General features: G+C 35.8%; 2 protein-coding genes and 1 long non-coding RNA gene across 3 annotated transcripts; 2 read left to right on the top strand and 1 right to left on the bottom strand.

Moving 5' to 3' along the window:
- Positions 1-119: 119 nt before the first annotated feature.
- On the top strand, positions 120-4,584 carry LOC138329309 (uncharacterized). Its single transcript, XR_011209445.1, has 2 exons — positions 120-1,613; positions 1,672-4,584. It is a non-coding gene; the product is annotated as an uncharacterized lncRNA (long non-coding RNA).
- Positions 4,585-6,283: 1,699 nt separating this feature from the next.
- On the bottom strand, positions 6,284-7,663 carry LOC138328988 (uncharacterized). Its single transcript, XM_069275687.1, has one exon. It carries the CDS (start codon positions 7,661-7,663, stop codon positions 6,284-6,286), a length of 1,380 nt encoding a protein of 459 aa, XP_069131788.1.
- Positions 7,664-14,595: 6,932 nt separating this feature from the next.
- Positions 14,596-15,751, top strand: LOC138328987 (uncharacterized). The gene is made up of 2 exons (XM_069275685.1): positions 14,596-14,983; positions 15,285-15,751. Exons 1-2 carry the CDS (start codon positions 14,596-14,598, stop codon positions 15,749-15,751), a joined length of 855 nt encoding a protein of 284 aa, XP_069131786.1.
- The last annotated feature ends 4,292 nt before the right edge of the window (positions 15,752-20,043 follow it).

The following is a 20,043-nucleotide window of genomic DNA, read 5'->3' as shown; positions in this document are numbered from 1 at the left end:
TCCTGGTCAAGGCATACATGACTATGTGCTGTGATCCTGGTCAGGGCCTACATGATCATGGCTGTGATCCTGGTCAAGGCATACATGATATCCTTCAGGGCCTACATGATCATTGCTGTGATCCTGGTCAGGGCCTACATGATCATGTGCTGTGATCCTGGTCAGGGCCTACATGATCATGTGCTGTGATCCTGGTCAGAGCCTACGTGATCATGTGCTGTGATCCTGGTCAGGGCCTACATGATCATGTGCTGTGATCCTGGTCAGGGCCTACATGATCATGTGCTGTGATCCTGGTCAGGGCCTACATGATCATATGCTGTGATCCTGGTCAGGGCCTACATGATCATGTGCTGTGATCCTGGTCAGGGCCTACATGAATATATGCTGTGATCCTGGTCAGGGCCTACATGATCATATGCTGTGATCCTGGTCAGGGCCTACAAAATCATCATGTGCTGTGATCCGGGTCAGGGCCTACATGATCATGTGCTGTGATCCGGATCAGGGCCTTCATGATCATGTGCTGTGATCCTGGTCAGGGCCTACATGATCATGTGCTGTGATCCTGGTCTATAGCTATATGACTAAATTGTGTGTACCTGATGAGGGCCAACATGATCCTGTGCTTTGATTCTCATCAAGGTCTAAGCTAATAAGACAAGTTCCTTTGGTGTGCCATCGATGAAGTGCTAAAGGTAAAATGTGAATGTTTATTGAACTAAGTAATGCTGAGCCTATTAGGTAAATTCTTTCATTGCTTAAATATTCTTGCATAATATATATAAATATATATTATATATATATGATAAAATTTCAAATTGTTAGTTAATGTGAGTTGTGTTATTATTACGGTACATTTAATACTGTATGATTCCTGTTTTATATGTTGGACCTAAATTTTATGCTGTTGTGGATCCGATTATGAATACAAGAGTGTGTGAAGATCTGTTGTCCATGTAAGTAACAGAAGTGGATGATTTACTGCTGTAGTGTTTAAACCAAAGATAGTGAAGCACCACTTTCTTATAAGGTCGGTATGATAAACTTTATATGGACTATGTACACACCAGTATATCTTATTGTCGTGGACCATGTAAAGATTAACATGGGAAAGGAAGGTATGATTGTGGTTCTGTTGTAAATTATGTTGTGAAGTGCAGAATGTGTTGTACATCTGTATGCAGTGTGTCATTGTTGTGTTTGATAGAGGGCATAAAGAGTTTTGATGAGGGCAATAGGGGAGAGGGTTAAAGAGAAATTCACAGGTCAACAGCAGAGTTGGTACAAATCTGGTAGAAAGACCTGTCATGGTTATAGGGGAGATTGCACAGCATTGTTATGGGAGAGAGGTTGTAGAGAGTTGTGATGAATATGGGAGAGGTTGTGCAGAATTATAATTGGTATTGGAAAGAGGTACATAGTTATGATGGATATGGGAGAGAGGTTTGTAATTGTGATGGGAATGGGATAGAGGTTGTAGAGAGTTGTGATGCCAATGGGAGAGAGGTTGTGCAGCATTGTAATGGGTATGGGAGAGAGGTTGTACAGAGTTATAATGGGGATGGGATAGAGGTTGTAGAGTTGTTATCAGTGTGAGAGAGAGTAGTTTTGTTGTGTGTGTGTGTGTGTGTGTGTGTGTGTGTGTGTGTGTGTGTGTGAGAGAGTGAGTGTGTGTGTGTGTGTGTGTGTGTGTGTGAGAGAGAGAGAGAACGTGAAGAGTTATGATCAGTATAATGCAGGTGAAGTTGTATAAGAAGTTACGATGGTTATGGGAGAGATGCTCTACAGTTTTTATGGGTATGGGAGAGAGAGGTTGTTTAAATTACCCAATTTGTATGTAAGGAGTGTCTTCAGAGTTGTAAAGATCGTTAACCGATTGGTATGTAAGGAGTGTCTTAAGAATTGTAAAGATCGGTAACCGATTGGTATGTAAGGAGTGTCTTAAGAATTGTAAAGATCGGTAACCGATTGGTATGTAAGGAGTGTCTTAAGAGTTGTAAAGATTGGTAACCAATAGAACGGTTGTACGGTAAAAACATAGTTCCACATGCTTGTAAGTAGGAAAATGTCTTGCTTCACTTCTTTGGTCTACAACAGAAGGTAACTTAGAATGTTATAATTATTATTTTACTGAGATTCGGTGCCATACCATTTTACGTGAGAATGAGAGAGATTATGTGCTAACTTTGTTATATACTGTTTTGATGTGAACATTTGTACTGCACCAATGTTAATGCAATTTGAGCTGTACAGGAAGCTTCATCGCGTACGATAGAAATGTTGATAGTCGTTTGGTTTTTGGCCTTTGAAGCCCAGTGTCCAATGTGTGGTCTTTATTTTTTGTAATCCAAGTGCTTTCTTGTCATATTGAGTCAATTAACACCACTTACCATATAAGGTAAATGGATGATTTAAATGGCTTTTTCATAATTTAAGCTTTTTACATTAACTACAGTTATACCATAACTATATGAGACAAGTTGCTGCTTGATGGTGTGATGTTGTATATCAATAGTCAGGCATTGTACAGGCACATTTTAAAGTTATTACATATTATCATTTCTGTTACACAGGACTAGCTTACATGAAAAAGTTGAAGAAATGGAAATATCTCAAAAATCTTACACGTAGAAGAAATGGAAATATCTCAAAAATCTTACTCATAGAAAAATGAAATATCTCAAAAATCTGTGTAAGACACTGTTCCTACATGAAAATTTCTAATTACTCAGTGAACCTGTTGGATAAAACAAATTAAAACTAGGAAAATACTAATACATCAATATGTAAAACTGTAATACTATGGACATATATATGAAGGTATATTGAAAGACTGTATAAATCTGTGAGAAAAATTAAGGAAATATCATAAGTTCATTTAAAAATGAAAGATAATATGATGCTGGTTTGTTGTTACAATGATAGCTTTACTGAGTAACACATAAAATGTACTTTCTTGCTGTGAGGGCCCAATACAGTTTATGTCAATCAGTATAAAGACCAACTTGTTGTGAAGATCTGTAACTTTCTGTTCTTGTTACAAATAGGTACTTTGTGTACTGCACAATGTCTGTACTTGTATCACAAAATTTGATTATCATGTTATACCAGCCACTGAAACATCCCAATGTATCACAAAATGTGATTATCATGTTATACCAGCCACTGAAACATCCCAATGTATCACAAAATGTGATTATCATGTTATACCAGCCACTGAAACATCCCAATGTATCACAAAATGTGATTATCATGTTATACCAGCCACTGAAACATCCCAATGTAAACTGTGTTAACAGTGTAGCCACATAGTGTAATGTTTTAATATCTGTGTGACGTTAGTGTAACCACATAGGGCTGAAACATTGTCAGTGTCATAGTACATGTGTACTTGTATCTATCCTACTTTGACCTATGGGCCATTTACTCGGACAGACATCTCTCTAATTCAAACAATCTGAGGTCTTTTGGACAGTAACTGAAGGATATTCTAACAACAGAATAAAACAAAAACAAACAAAACACAATGTAATTTGCACACCAGTGCTATTTGTATGAGTACTTTTTGAGATGGAAAATGCTGGGGGGAAAATTCAGTATCAGTATTTTTTAGACATCAGAAATTTTCTAGGAAAACTTAACAAGTTAATATCAATTAAATGTTAATCGAAGAGGAACCTTCACTTTTGTGGGACTGAGGCACGAGGAACTCGACCTTTGTGTTAAGATTCTTTGGCTTACAAACCTCCCATCATAACTTGAGTTTGGCAGTTTTAGAATCTTCTGCTTCCAGATGAGATCCCCGTCTCACTAAACCAGAAATGTGAAAGTTAATTGCATTTATCCATGACATAATTACTTATCTATTTTTGAATTATATACTGAGAAATATATTATAGTGAAATTTGTTCCTCATCACAAAATTCTTGTTTCGTCTATAATCTGTCACAAAGTTTTTATAAAAGTAATCTAAGTCACAAGATTTTTGACTACAGTATAATCAGTATCATACAAATTTAACCCAATATAATCTAGTGGATCATGAAGCAGACTTAACTTAAGCTTAGAGACAGCCAATCACACATGACCTTTAAAAAGTAACATCGGTTTTGATTGGCTATGTAATAAGTCTTAAGATTTTTGATTGGCTATGATTACGTAATAAGTCTTAAGATTGCTCCTTGTTCCTGATTGATTACTACCATAGGCCCTTGACTCGTTAGTTGGTAATAACCTCATGTATTGGATATAACGAGTGACAAGGCATTTATCGTTGGTGTATATGTCCTCTCTGTTCTTAACAACTGGAGACCAATATAAAACTATTTATACAGTAAGCTATGTTACATTGTTAGCCAGACACTAGTAGGTTTATCTATCGATGGAAACACTTTAATTATAACTGTATTGATACGTGTAACTCCTTGGTGATGCACCGTGTCCCTGACAACCTGTACATGTCGAGGCACCACACATATAATTCGCTATAGAGTAAGGGCGGAGTGGCTCAAATTGTCTGTTCGTATGTGCTTGATAAAGGCATATAACTCAATTGATTTATTAAAATGTCATACAAAACCATTCAAACGTGTTTGTTTTAGATAGCCCGTTTCATCAACAATAGTAGTTTCAACACCATTACTTGCATATACATATACATGTGCATGGATTTCGACAATATTAGCGATACTGTGGAACTTGTCAAAACCGATCCTTGTCTAGTACAGATCCCTGTCTATTCTAAAATATGACATATTCCTTTCTGTATAATAAGGACACATGCCTATATATATATGTATATATATATATAAAACCGCTCAAATATTCCAATGACTTTCAGCTTAGACAAGTATGCTGCATTGTACAGAAAGGTTTAATAATTTGTTAAGTAACAACGAACTTAACCTTGAACCATTATGGAAAAATAATCATGCAAGCATTTGTGCTTTAGCTATTTCTGTTTCAAACTTAATTTGACTGGCACAGTGGAACTATGTCTTGGACATCAATTTTCGATTTTAAGTAATAAAGGAACATTGACCTTTGGTCATGAGAAAATATAAGCGGAGCAGACGACACCATGACAACATTATATAAGAAGTTGAGATTCTTCATGCTGTATAAATAGATTACAATTTAAAGAAATTGAATTTTATTTAAATTTTTAAACGCTACATTTAATGTTAATTTTTTTCGGAACGTTTTATCTACAGAAAGAGAACCGACATTATATAAGTCAATTATCTGCAATTATCTGCATGCAGTATATGAATGTAATTCAGCTCAAAAATGTTACATATCGAAGAAAATATATTGATCCTCAGCAATGAATTAAACTTGGAAGAAGTAATAATTTAACCTTACCTTGTCTGAACAAACTGCTTCGGGCTGCTTTGATGAAGATGGACACTTCTGGTATGAAATATCAGAAATTTTCACCCAGTAATGGACTGTCAAAACAAAAGCCAGAAATGATGCCAATTTTCTTGTATTTTTGGTGGAACACCCATACCCTGCAAAAGAAAGGGTCGGTTTCCAAAATTGACCCTTTTCTTATTCAATTTCCTGTTGGTGGTGTATTGTCCATGCCATTGTGGTTTGCTTGTTTGTTTGATTAATCTACGTCCTATTAACAGCTAGGGTCATGTAAGGACGGCCCCCATGTATGCGGTGTGTTGCGTGTATGTTGTGCGAGGTGTGTGTTTTGGGAGACTGCAGTATATTCATATTGTGTCTTCTTGTATAGTGGAACTGTTGCCCTTTTTATAGTGCAATATCACTGAAGCATACCGCCGAAGACACCAAGCAACACACCCCACCCGGTCACATACTGACAACGGGCGAACCAGTCGTCCCACTCCCTGTATGCTGAGCGATAAGCAGGAGCAGAAACTACCACTTTTATAAACTTTGGTGTGTCTCAGCCAGGCGACAGAACCTAGAGCCTTCCTCACAGGGGCGAACGCTCAACTCATGGCCAAAAGTGAGGCAGTGCCAAGGGAGGCATTAGGAAAGTTAAAGCCAGTTAGGAAGAAGAGAAAAGATAAGATCCTAAATTAAGTCGCCTCTTACGATCATGCAATAGGGGCAGCAAGTACAATTCTTATGCCCTGTGGTCACAAATCTATAAAATATAAAGATTTGGGTCACTTGGTTTGTTTTTATGGCTCCTCAAAGTTGTAACTTTCAGAGGCTGAGTTGTGTCACACAGGATTTCCCTTTCATGAAGCCATGCTGGTGATTTGAAAATAAGTCGTTTGATTCCATATGAGTGGTGATTTCATCTTTCAGAATTCGTTGAAGAATTTTGCATGGTATCGACGTTAGACTTATTGGACGATAAATAATCTGTTTTGAGTCTAGATCCATTTTTGTGAATCGGTGTTACATGAGCAACCTTCCAATCTGATGGTAGTGTTCCTTCTTCTATTGATTTCTTTAATATTATTTCTAGTGGCTCAATCAGTTCATCAGATGTTTCTAAAATCAGTTTTGGATGGAATATGTCTGGACCTGATGATTTGTTTGGATTCAGTTTCAAGATTGCTAATTGGATTTTTTCTTTAGTTATGATGACGTTTTCCAATGCAGAGTTGAAATTTCTGGTAGTGAAAGTAGGTAGGTCTTCGTCTGGTTCAACTTTGAAAACACTAGAGAAGTATTCATTAAACACATTGGCCTTGTCTTTGCTGTCACTCCATCTTTTTCCACACGAATCCTCCAATTCCCCCACGGATTGCCTTGTTTTGGTTTTAGACCGTATATATTTCCAGAACTGTTTTGGATTGTCTTTTATGTGATTGGCTATATTACGTTCAAAGTGATATTTCGACACTCTAATGGAGGATGTTGCCTTGTTCCTCGCTAATTTGTATTTATTCCAGTTTTCTGTTGTTCTACAGTGTTGATATCTTAACCACTTTTTATGTTTATCCTTGATGTTCTCTCTAGCTAGTTTGTCTAAAGGGGCTGATTGCTTTGGATGGTCGTAATTGCCTTTGCTCACTGGTACGTTTTTATCTACTATTATTGATACAAACTCAGCGAAGGCTTTCCACGATTCCTCTGCTCCCTTTCCCTCTAGGAGAGTATGCCAATCTTTGTTTCTTAATTCTTCTTTGATGTCATCGTAGTTTCCTTTGAAATAGTTCTTTTTCAGTGTGGTTTTAATCGCTGTGTCTGAATACAAGTTAAGATTAAAAGTCAACAGCAAGTGATCACTATGACCAAGTCCGGGTAAATGTACAACTTCATCAACCATTCCCTCTTCGTTGGTAAAGATCAAGTCAAGGCAATTAGCCGTTTGACCCTCTCTATATCTAGTATGAAGCTGGACATGCTGATTGAGGAAAAGATCTTTCGTCGTTTCTAAAAACCCATAGGCTGGATGACGTTCAGTAACTGAGGTCGACCAGTTATTCCAATTGATCTCTTTGAAATTGAAGTCTCCAGTTATTAAAGTATGGGTAAATGATCGTTTCAGTGCATCAGTTAAAAGGTGTTGTAATTTGATGTTATTGTCGTTATCACTGTTCGGGCTTCTGTAGATGTTTCCGATCAGTAATTTATCTTTGTTTTTCAAATTTATGCTGCACCATACATGTTCGTCGAAATTAATTGAAATTAATTCTTTCATAGCGTTGAGATTTTTCTTTGTCATAATAAGATCCCCCCCCCCCCCCCCTTTTTTCCTTCTTCGTTTCGGTGAGTGTCATAACCCGGTATATTGTAGAGTTCCTGATATACTTTTGTGGTGGCTTTTGGGTAAACTTCAGTAAGAGCTATAATGTCTGGTGATTTTTCGACTGCCATTTGCTCCAGCTCTGATAATTTGCTTGGCGTGAGGGTATCAACATTTGAATGAAAAACGATGAGGGAAGGTGATTGGTCGATAGTGATATTGATGTCATTATTTACAGTAAAAGCCTCCTTAAAATCAACATCCGAGACTCAACTTCTGGGGAAGTCGGAACTCTACTGTCAAGGATAGTGTCCTGGCTGTACACTTACGTCATGTCACCTGAAGATACGTCATGATTGTATGACGTCATGTTGAAGGACCGTCTTATAGGACTAATCTCATTTGTTGATCTGACAGAATTAGATGTTGTCTGTGAATCAATTCTGTTGTCCACTTCCATCTCTGTCTCCGGCGATGTTTTTTGTTTGTTATTATTCTTTTTCTTCTCTACAAACTTTTTTTTGCGGTCTTGTCTTTGTTCAATGGTCATGTCCCGAACTATAATAACTTTTTTCAAGTCAAGTGCAGCTTTTTCTCGGACAAGTTTAGAGTTTTCCAGGAGAAGTTTTCTGTGCTTTTTGTTATTCATGATAACCTTTAGGGGTTTAGTTTTGTTACTACTGGGCTCTGGTCGACCTAGCCTGAACATAGCGATGATATCTAGGTCAGGAACACCAATCGAGTCAGCAATGGCTTGAAGTTTCCGGTGATCCTCATCTTTTCGCTCATTTGTAATCTCGCTTTGGGACTCTGGAAGATTGAAAATTATTATGTTTGTGTCTCGGTTCTTTCTGTCTTGTAGCTCTTGTATTCTTTGGTCCACAATTTTTGTTATTTCACTCTTCAGGTCATTCACTATCTCATCTTTTACAACCATTTTTAAATTGCCCATCTGTGTTGATACATATTCCTCGTGTTTGTTCTGTCTCTCCTCTATTGTCGTAATTCTATTCTCGACATGATCTAATATGAGTTCACTGTTATGTTTAAGTTGACTAAGGGAACTTTCTATCCTTAGAAGAGTTGTTTCTGTTCCTTTGCAACAGTTGCAGGACCAAGTGAACCCTTCCAACTCACCGGTTTCTAATAACGACAAAACGTTCTTTTTTGTCCTGTACAAATGAAGCAGTAATGCAGCTTGCAAACAGCACAGTCCAGATATCTCCGGCTGCTAATTTTTGCATCGCATTTATTGCAGTAGATTGAAGTTGCTTCGTCAGCTTTGTATCGTTTCGGATCAGGAATATTTGCACTGGCAAATTACCTTGCCGAGACAGCCTTTATAGTTTACGTTCTGGAAACAATTGGCAAAATACCTTACCGAATCGGTTTGAACGTACAATTATACTTCCAGGCACAGAGTTTGGCAAATTACCTTACCGAAACATTGATAATTGACACTGGGACTGGCAAAGTACCTATGCCGAATCCATGATAATTCTATATCAAGATTGCTGTAATATTGACCTTTCGCAAAAAGCCTTGCCGAACTGGAATTTGCGGCGCGTGAGTGTTGTTTTCAAAGTTAAAGACCGGTACACAGGAAAGTATAAAGTCTGGCAAACACTTTGCCGAGGCCTAATATTAATGTACATGTGTAGACTTTACTTACAGCACTTGGAGGTTACTCGTCTCGGGTGTCACAACTGTTTATCAATCTGCTTTATTCATCAAAGACTGAGTTTTATTGTTTCATTTCCGTGATTGTGGTTAATGGTTTCTTAATGAGAACCTTTACTGTCCGACACTAACACAGGTTTTCGGCATTATGAAGTTTCCTCTATACCAGTGAGAACAGTTCACGGTCTAACCGTTGACTTATCTTTTTAACACTCATGCGTAAACGAAAAAACAGTACGTATATATAATGGAAGATTTGATATAGGGAATGTCAAAAGCTTAATCATCTACTCAATATGATATCATACTTGTGTGTCGTCCGCTAAGGGTCCTTTGTCCCCGGAACAAAGGATAGCCATTTTCACCGTATCGGTGAGTTGTCAATCACACATACAGATTTACATTTTTCCTATTTCTGGACACAGGCATCACATTTTTAGAAATAATCCACACTAGTAGCATCCATTGACTTGTCATTAATTAGCCACATAACCACTTATAATAGTTCATGGTTATCTGGAAATAGCTTACTGAAGTCGGAATATGCCTGTTGACTCCTTTTTGAGTCTATCCGCGTGTTCCAAATTGCGGAACATTGGGTTCGTACAGAAAAAAAACCCCATGAACAATCCGCTAAATGGAACACGCTGTATATGTTAATTATGTTCAAACAAATGACCATTGATATTGCAGGTGCCACCAAATAACCTGTATCATTACGTGGCCTTAGACCGATCGAACCGATCAAATTTCCATCGCAAAAGTCATGGATTTATGCGTGTTTGATTTACTGTTTTTACTCCGTGAATATCCAGAGAAAACCATACTGCAGCCAGAACATGACAAATGCACCAAAAATCACAATGCAGAGGTGAAGTTATTTGTCGGAAACCACTTGGTCATCGTGGCTAATCAAAACTCAAACGAAAATATTTTAGGAAAGTGAACCATACTTTAAATAGTGGATATGGGCATTTTAGACATCACGATAAGCTGTTATCCGTTATTTCTGTCTTGTTATCGAAATCAATAATGATCGATATTGTCCTGTGACCAGTCCAGACGTGGAATATATAGTTGAACATCCATATCGCTTTCCTACTTTGGACGTAGCTAAGTGTTACTTTTAAATTCAAGTATATTGAAGATATTTACGAATGTCATCTACAGAAACTTCGACCAATGGGACTCCTTGGACCACTACCTCAGCATTCAGGTTCCTAACGGTGGTAGGACCGAAGACACATACTTTATATAAATCAGGACCATGTTCAGCCTTCAGAGCCTCGCATGAGGTGTTTATCTGAAGATGTCCAATCTGTTCCGAATCCGATTGTTAGCTTTTGTGACCATGGTATGCACATGCTCCATTGTCTGGCTTGCCGTGTCTCCACGAAACATCATCTTTGTATCAGAAATAGTAGATTCCTTTCAACAGTTTGTACCAGACGACCATATATCTAGAAACCAGAATGTAGACAAAGGCATTGCATGTGATTCGGCCATGTTTGGTTTCACCCTAAGTGATATAAAGACTTTGATCCAGGACGTACCGACATCAGAACAACCGCCGTCTCTGCAACCTTATGTAGAAGGTACCTTATATATAACTCTATCCTCGATACTCCATGTGTTTCTTTCACTGTCGTTTTACCTACTCCATAATAAAACTGAATACAGTTCAGGAGAAAAAAAACTAACCAATTACAGGCCATTAGTAATACCTACCCCTGGACTATCTCGTAGTAAAACTGGAGGCAGTTCAGGGAAAAGAACTGACCAATCACAGGCATTCAGAGATTTCCTTTGAAGATAAGTGAGAGAGCGGTGCCCAACTTCATAGCAACATAGTCAACCCCAGTCTATCGTTATTCGATTCTTTTGATGTACTAAATCAGAGAACCAAACTACTTGCCTCATTTGCTGTCGCACACAGAACCTTAAGTTTTGCTATGACATATTCCAGGTGTGGATATTGCGACAGTGATAGTAACTCCTGGAATATTGAGGGTGATGTAACTCTAGAAATAACCTTTCTATGTTATGATATTTGATAGAATCTTATTGATCTAAATATCATCAAGGGTCTAGTCTCATTTCCGTATCAGACTACATCAGATGCATTTCGTATCTATACATACGTGTGTAGTTGGTTACTGGTTTTCGCGTGGCTGATATTTTCGTGGTTTCATGGAATATATATACACTTAAAACAACTAAAATTTAAATGTCTGCTTCTTAGTCCGAATTGCGAACATTTTAACCCGTAAAAACAACCGGTTATACATGATCTAACTCGAATTACGAAACTGGGCTACTTAGGTCGTAGTAGATTTCCTGATATTTGAAATAAAATCATGACGCGTTTTCTATTGAAATGTTTTTTTTTTAATTTCAAGCGATGCATTGACGGAGCTAAGGATCCGTGCGAACGAAGTGGATGGACATGATATTCAAGAGAAATTTTAACTGGAGTAATAATTTTGCTATTCATCTGTTTATCAGGAAATACGAAGTAGAACATAACATTGCCGATATCCGTTAATACCGGTTCTGTAGCTAGACATGTTTTATATGGTCATAAGAACTATGCTCTGACTAAACGTATTCAGATGTGCTTCTTCATGGATGCTATATGTTTACGTCTGTGTCCTTAACACAAACAGGCAAATCTAATGAAAAAGTTGATGAAATTAATCTGAAATTGACCTGTATTTGACTGAAAAATACCCGAAATCCATAAATTTACTATTATCTATTTTATTTTCTAACATTTGATTTTTTTATCAAGTGTTGCAAATAATAAAACAATGCAAATAGATCCAGAATTGCTCACCACAAAGATTGACATTTACATAATGATCAACAACTAATGTGAGAAATAAAACAAGACATGCCATTTGTCGAGCCGGCTTTTGTTTCAACATTCAGCGTTTGAAAATGACATTTTATATTATCTATTTATTCCAACCACGATTGCATGTTTTTTTTTAAACTTCTTGTTTTTACGAAGGCTGTGTGGAAAATTTACGACAAACAACGTACTCTTACGTAAAAATCATTATTTTCCTTTTTGATATATATTTCGTTAACCAGTCTTAAGAATGACGTCTCTTTGTGCCTTGTGTTTTCACCGTCGTTTTTTCGGTTGTAGTTTGACACGAATTTGTGCAGCTTTAAGAAATGCTAATAAATGAACAAATTAATAATTAAAACAAAACTTCCCTAGTTCTAATTTGGTACCCTCCTTATCAAACAGTACATTGGATTTTAGCATGATATTTCAGTGATAAGTTTTTTATGTCAGTATTCAATTAGGTTTCAATCTGCGATGTTTTTGAGAAAATCACAAAAATACACCCCTGTAGCCGACTTATGTTTTCATTGTGACTGCAAGTACATTGCTAGAGGGAATGACATAATCTTTTTATCTATAACTGTAGAATGCTAAATACACGTTAAAATTAACGTTTTTCCACAAAAGAGGAACAATATGCTGGTGCAATGTGTTTAGTACATTTGAATAGTGGACTTCACTATATAGGCTTGTTTGATATTATGATTCTTTAGTGCCACAGAAACTTAACTTTAGCTTAGTAAACTAAGACTTATAAGCGAATCCCGGTGGTATCCTCGATGCTACAGGGGTTACAATCACTGGTATAATATTCACTTCTCGCCTATGTCATTGTTAAACTGAAGGCAACATAAGATACATGAAATTTCAGCTGAATTTGGTCAAAACAATTTCACAACGGAACACTATGGTTGACCGCGTCGCTATGAAGTTGGGCGTCGCACTCTCTGTAATCTTCAAAGGATGTCTCTGCAGGCCTGTGATTGATCAGTGTTTTTCTCCGGAGCTGCCTCATTGATATCATAGATATCAGTTTATGTTCCTGTCGTAAATTTTTTTCCCATTGATATAACACATTTGATACACGTGTCTTTTAAAAAAAAAGAAACTTTTTAAAAATAACTCATCAGTGATGAATAAATTCCATTTCCAACAACACATTGTTGTGTAACCTCTATACATGCAACTTCGGGCTATAAAGATAGTTATTAACTTTGTGACAAGACAAAGGTATGCTAATTGAATTCCGAAGTGACATATTTAAAAAGCTAGTTTTTGAGGCTGTGCAGATGGGCGTCTGTATCTGTGTGTCGTGTGTTGCTCCTTTGCTAAAATATTTTGGGGTATCGGTAAAAATCACCAGGACAATCACCAAGGATCAAGGCTTTGAAATTAACTATTAAAATATGTCAATTCTTTCCCGAGTTCGATCGATGACTCGGTTTTTATTTGTATGCGGGCTATCTCTTATCTGGCTGGTTCTATATAATACAATGCTCAGATCTTTTGCGCAATATCGTTGGGTTGAGCATATAACCAAAAACCGCCATGAAGCCAATGTCATCGCTCGTGATCCGATTATAGTATACATCACCCAAGCTGATAAGGAAGAGTTTATAGAGAATGTAAGGAAAACACCCTCACGATATGTAGTAGGTAAGTCTTAAACGGAAAAAAGAAAAGGAAAAAATACGTCAACCAAATTTAATATTTCATAATATTTGATAAGCAAATGTCTCCTTTTTAGTAATTTTTTTCTCTCTTTTGATCATCCTAAGACAGATGGAATAAACAACAAAAATACTCTCAGGCACACGGAATAAAAAACCATGTGCTTGAGACTATTCTCGATGAATTTAACAAAGGCCGAAAATTTACTAAAGAAGAGGCATTCATATTGATTTAATTATGTATTTTATTTCAATGGGCATTTGTTTGAAAATAATATTTGATTCATTATTATTCTAAATTATTGAATTCATTTTTCTTTTTAAATTATTGTATATGCAAGATTGCTAAAAATAGATGCATTGAAATTTATAACTCACAAATGAATTCTGGCGAAATTTTGTGCTGTAGAAATCTAAATGAATCGCCTGAGATATTTTAGTATCGTTTCAAGATTCAAATTATTGAAAAAAAAACCAGATACATGTAAATATACGTATTTACGTTTATCAAAAGATTCATATAATTTTTAAGAATATCATAACGTGTTCCTAATGAAAAATATCACTTCAGATAACCAATTAAAGGGGCTTATAACGTGTCCGAACAAACCAGAAAGTGGATGGAATTTTAACTGTAAAGTCCAATGTGCAAATTCATCTTTTATAACACTCGAAACTTGCACTCGACCGGAAATTAAAATCAGATGCACCTCACAGGTATTGAAGGAAGTAGTGGTACTAATAAATCAGTGCCTGTGTATAAATATAAGGATAAATGTCTAAGGGAAGAACTCTACGATCAGTGCTGGGACGGAAAACCCGTACCGAATATTGTGCATTACATCTTCTTTGGTATCTACAAACTCTCATTCGTCCAATTCCTCAGTATTTGGAGTATCCATACCATACAAAAACCATGTGTTATTTTAATCCACGGTGATACACAGCTCTCAGGACCATATTGGACCTACCTCGTACGAACCATACCTAATATAATCCGTGTAAGAAAAACACCTCCTAAAGAAATATTTAAAAATCCTATCAAAGTCATTCAACACAAATCAGATGTAGTGAGACTTGAGGCTGTCAGAGGTTCGTCCTTTTTGTTTTTGTGTATATATCCGTGTTTTTCATCCCATAATATCACCTTTAATTGAGTTTATACCAGGTATAATATGCACAGTAAGAGAAAAAAAATAATATCAAGGTTGTTCTCCAACGAAAAGAAGAAAAGTGTAATTTATGAATTGTGTTAGTACGTTGTATTTTTTATTATCAATTGACAAAACGAAAACGTTTTTGGAAACGTACCTGTGCATATCAATTTTCTATCTTTTAGCTTATTCTTTGAATGTTGATCATCGAATGTAATAGGGGGCTTTCTATTTGACAGACTTCGGAGGTATATACATGGACAACGATCAAATAATACTCCGGTCTCTTGACCCCCTGAGGAATTATAACTTCACATTGAGTCATGAGTTTGATGATAATCTAAGTAACGCATTGATTATGTCGTGCCGAAATGCTCCATTTGTGAATCTTTGGTACAAAGAATACGCGAGCTTCAATACATCATTATGGTCACATCACTCATGCATTCTCCCATACAAACTTTTACAACGGTACCCTCATCTGATACATGTCGAGAACAAGACGTTTGTGAATCCGGACTTTCGTCATAGGAGTATTATATTCGATGGAAATTTCAACTGGAGCTATAATTATGCTGTTCATTTGTATATCAGATTTTACAATTTAAAACATTTTAACTTTATCGATATACGCCATCTTAATACTACCATTGGTTCTGTAGCTAGATATGTTTTGTATGGACATAGAGAACTGTGCTCTGACTAAAGACTTCTGTAAGAATTATTCTGAAGAAATGTGTTGCTGAAGAATGTGGGAAAGTTTTGTTGGTGGACAGAATTATTTTTCTTTTGGATTAAAATTTTGTATTATCTTTACAAAATATTACTTGTAACTGCTGTTGTTATAATTTAAAGGGAATATAGTTGAATTGGTTTTATGTGGTCGTCCGTTTTACCTCTTTTTTTCAATCAACTTTTATGGTGAAGATTTGTTTTAACTAATTCCGCTTAATTGTCAATTACATTAATAAAGTTTTATATCATCAAGATAAGTTTTGTTTTGTTTTTGGTTATCAATGCAGTTCAGCGAAAATTAACTCTTAAAGCATTTAAGCTTATATTTTAAGTACGACTGATTGTGAGGGTAGGAATGGAATCGGTGTGTATAACGTTAATGACGAGGTAATCCTTACATGTTACACTGTGTGTCCTCCTTTACACGTAACTCTCTTTGTCAGAAAGTATGAAGTAATGTGAAACTATCAATTCATAATTATCTATTTTAATGCTTATATATTACAATATTAATTTCTTAAAAAAAATATCGATGGGTAGTTTGAAATGATAAAAATGATAAAAGCATTTACATGTACAAACTTTCTTTATTTTACATCTATTGCGATTGTTATATAACTTTTCAATATGAAAACATAATGTATCATATATCAATCAAAGTCCAGTTTAGGGCCAATAGAATTACAAAATAATTTTGTTTGTCTCAGCGGTCATATATCTGTCATAAATATGTGTTTACTCTTATTTAAAAAAATAAAACGCCCTACTTATGTACAAAACTTAGACACATTAGATAATCCTATTTGTCACTCGCCAACACTTTAGGGTCAATGAACGTTTACATGTATTACAGAGTCGTTCATAAACGATAACCCCTGGGTACACGACATTTTAACGATCAAATTTACATAGTTATCTACTAAAAGCATTGTTACTAATACACGAAGCATCTAGTAAAAATATTGTTACTAATACACAAACAAGGCAACCTACAATACTGCACAGTTTATTTATATATGACAAAAAGAAGGAGCATTTAAACAACAACACTTTGTTTTTGTTGAAGTACTAACTATTAAGACTAACTTTGTCCAGCATCTCTGAGAAAATTAAAGCTTGTAGAAAAAATAAACGAAATATGTATGTGGTCACAAACAAAGCACTGACAAAGGATAACTTGTGCACATGTTCATCTTGGCATTTTGTAATTCTGTTATTGTGTACCATCAACGACATAGATACAAATTAGATTAGCGAAAAGTTTATGCGTGATGTTTCGATGAGTAGTACGATGTGTAAACTGCCTCCTTCATTAGACAAAAGACAGCCCAGGATATAAGTACAAAAAGATACATGCTGCCTTGCCATTTGTCTGATGAAGGTTAAAGTGTAAACATCGTAATAGTCATTGAACCAGCACATATTGAACTTTCAGTAAGTGTTTAATAAATATCAATATTTACAATGTATATTGCAAGTGTACAGTAGCTATATGTTGCTACATCTGCACTAAACCCATTTATGATAATTTCCATTATCTACATTGGCAATTAGGCTGTGACGTACTTATTCAGGGGGTACCTTTATCAGAGTTCAAGAGACAATGGAAATTAAAATCGCAAAATAGTATTTAAGTCGAGGAGTTCAGATATCTGTCATAAATATATGTTTGCTCTTATTATAAACAAACAAACGCAAACGAAACATCTCTCATAAATATGTGTTTTCTGTTATTAAAAGAACGTCCAACTTGTGTTCAGTACTTAGATAGGATAGATAATTCGATCGGTCACCGAACAGGGTCAAGGGACATCATATTACAGAGTTGCTCATGTAAATAACCACTGGGTATTCTACATTTCAATTTTTTACATGATTATCTAGTAAATCTTCCATCTTAAACTATGACATAGTCTAGTCCAGGGGTGAATATAACATAAGTGACAGTAACCCATGAAGTATCGAGGATGAGTTTAGAATAGTTATGGAAATCCAAACTAGCTGAAATGACCTCCAAATTTAAAATTATTTTGTTGCAAGGTGAACTGGTAATCAAGGGTGTTCGTGGTCACTAGTATGATGGAAATCAATGGATGCTAATACAGTATGTCTCAGTTAGTCCAGCTAACGGTGATGATTGTCACTTGTCTTGTTAAATAACGTTAAACTACATGTTAAAACAATAGACTGATATTCAATTCCTTGATTTAGATAATGCCTTCCCGTCTTCTATCTGATCGAACGGAACATATACATATGTAACGACTTGTATGTTACGACCGTAGTAAATATAATCAAGAATATAATCAAACATAAGGAATGTGAAATTCTTTCGAAATATACATATGATAAATGGATAATTAATGTTATTCTATTCACACAAGTTCAAAACACTTTTAAATTTATCACACAATTCTTTGTTATATTATGATCATTTTAATATGATATTCAAGAGACATTTTTAACTGGACCAACATCTATGCTATACCTATATACACAATGTATTAGGAAATCCGAATTTTTTACTTACCTTCAGCTTAGTAAACTAAGTTTATACAACCGAATCCCTGTGGCATCCTCAATGATACAGGGGTTACTATCACTGAAGTAAATTCACCCCTGGACTATATCATAGTAAAACTGAAGGCAACATAAGACACGTGTAATTTTAGCTGAAATTGGTCCTTTAATGTGCATCAAAAGAATTGTATAACGGTACACTGTGGTTGACTGCGTCGCTTTGAAGTCGGGCGTCGTAGTCCATAATCTTCAAAGGAGGTCTCTGCAAGCCTGTGACTGGTCATTGTTTTTCTCCTGAGCTGCCTCCAGTTTCACTATGAGATTGATGGATGGACAGTGATAGTAACCTCTAGAGTATCGAGGATGCCACCGTGGCGAAGTTGATAATAATCATTGATAGCAGTTTATGTTACTATCGTCAGATTTTCTTTCATTGATATAACCATGTACAAATGTAACCATGACAGATTACAATAGGCGGAGGGGTTCCCTCTTTGAAAATAACGCCTTGTAGTCAAACAAGCCTGGGAGTTTTCTATTTTAAGTGCCAAAGGATGGACAGTGATAGTAGGTTATCAGACAAATTATAATTTAATCCTAATTATAACTTATTATTGGGATTTTATATGATTATGTCTGACGATAATGATTAACTACTTTAATACCTACCTGGTATACCTAGCTCCGCCCTGTTATTTAGACATCTCCGTCTCCTGATCTGCTTTAGTTACACTTTTTGGAGATGGTTGTGGTGTGGTGGGTTTCTTCTTCTTCTCATTCTCCTTGTCTATTTACACAACAATCACTGTATAGTGAATGTATTTATATACAGCTTAATCGTAGGACAATCTCTTAAAACAACTCTACATTATCTTTTTTTCTTTATCGTAATATACATACAGGATGCATTTTGATTTCCAGGTTCTTACAGTGTTTATTTAGTCTAATTGTGATGCTCTGTCCGCCACTTTCGCTGATAAGTTGCTCAAAGAATTTGCTGTTAACTTTTGTCTTGTTATTTTGTTATTGATTGTTAGTTTTAACCCTGGTTCATCTGTTTATTTATTATAAAGAATTTGTTACAAGTTTTTATAATTCCTTGAGTATCCGAAATGTTTGAATAGTATTTCCTTTTTTCATCTATAATGGTGATTTGCCTTAGTCGTTGAGGATAAGTTAGATAGTTTTGTTACTCTACGTTGTATCTTTGCTATCAGTATTCCATTGGTTCACAGGGTTCCATACACTCACTGCGTATTCCATGTGATGTATGTAAGGTGGTACGAACATATCCTTATTCATGTGGTTAAAAGTCACCACGTCTATTATTTGTTTTACTTGTTTGCTGTCTTCTCTGCGTGTTTTCTAAATTTGAGGGCTGTATCTACTATTACTCCCAGATCTTTTGTGATCAAAATGCAAACTTTAACATTTGTGACTGTTGAAATGTAATTGCCAAGTCCTGGACCAGCCTTTCCTCCGGCTTGTTCAGGTCTGAATGTCTTGTCTCCCTTTCATTTTTGAAAGAAAATGGATGCATGATGATGTATATTTTGTCAAGAATGAAATATAAGTGGTTAAAATGGTAAATCATAATCAACTAATGTTTGATGAGTTTTAAAATCGACATCAATTGAAGTGCAGAAATACGAAATTCTCTTATCTAGTTATTTCTTGTAAATCTTTTAACATATGAAGAAGCTCTTGAAAATAATTGCGGGAAACTTATCTGCTTACGAAATG

The sequence above is a fragment of the Argopecten irradians genome, chromosome 8, assembly GCF_041381155.1.
Source record: "Argopecten irradians isolate NY chromosome 8, Ai_NY, whole genome shotgun sequence".
NCBI lineage: Eukaryota > Metazoa > Mollusca > Bivalvia > Pectinida > Pectinidae > Argopecten > Argopecten irradians.
This window is presented reverse-complemented; position numbering and strand designations above follow the sequence as displayed.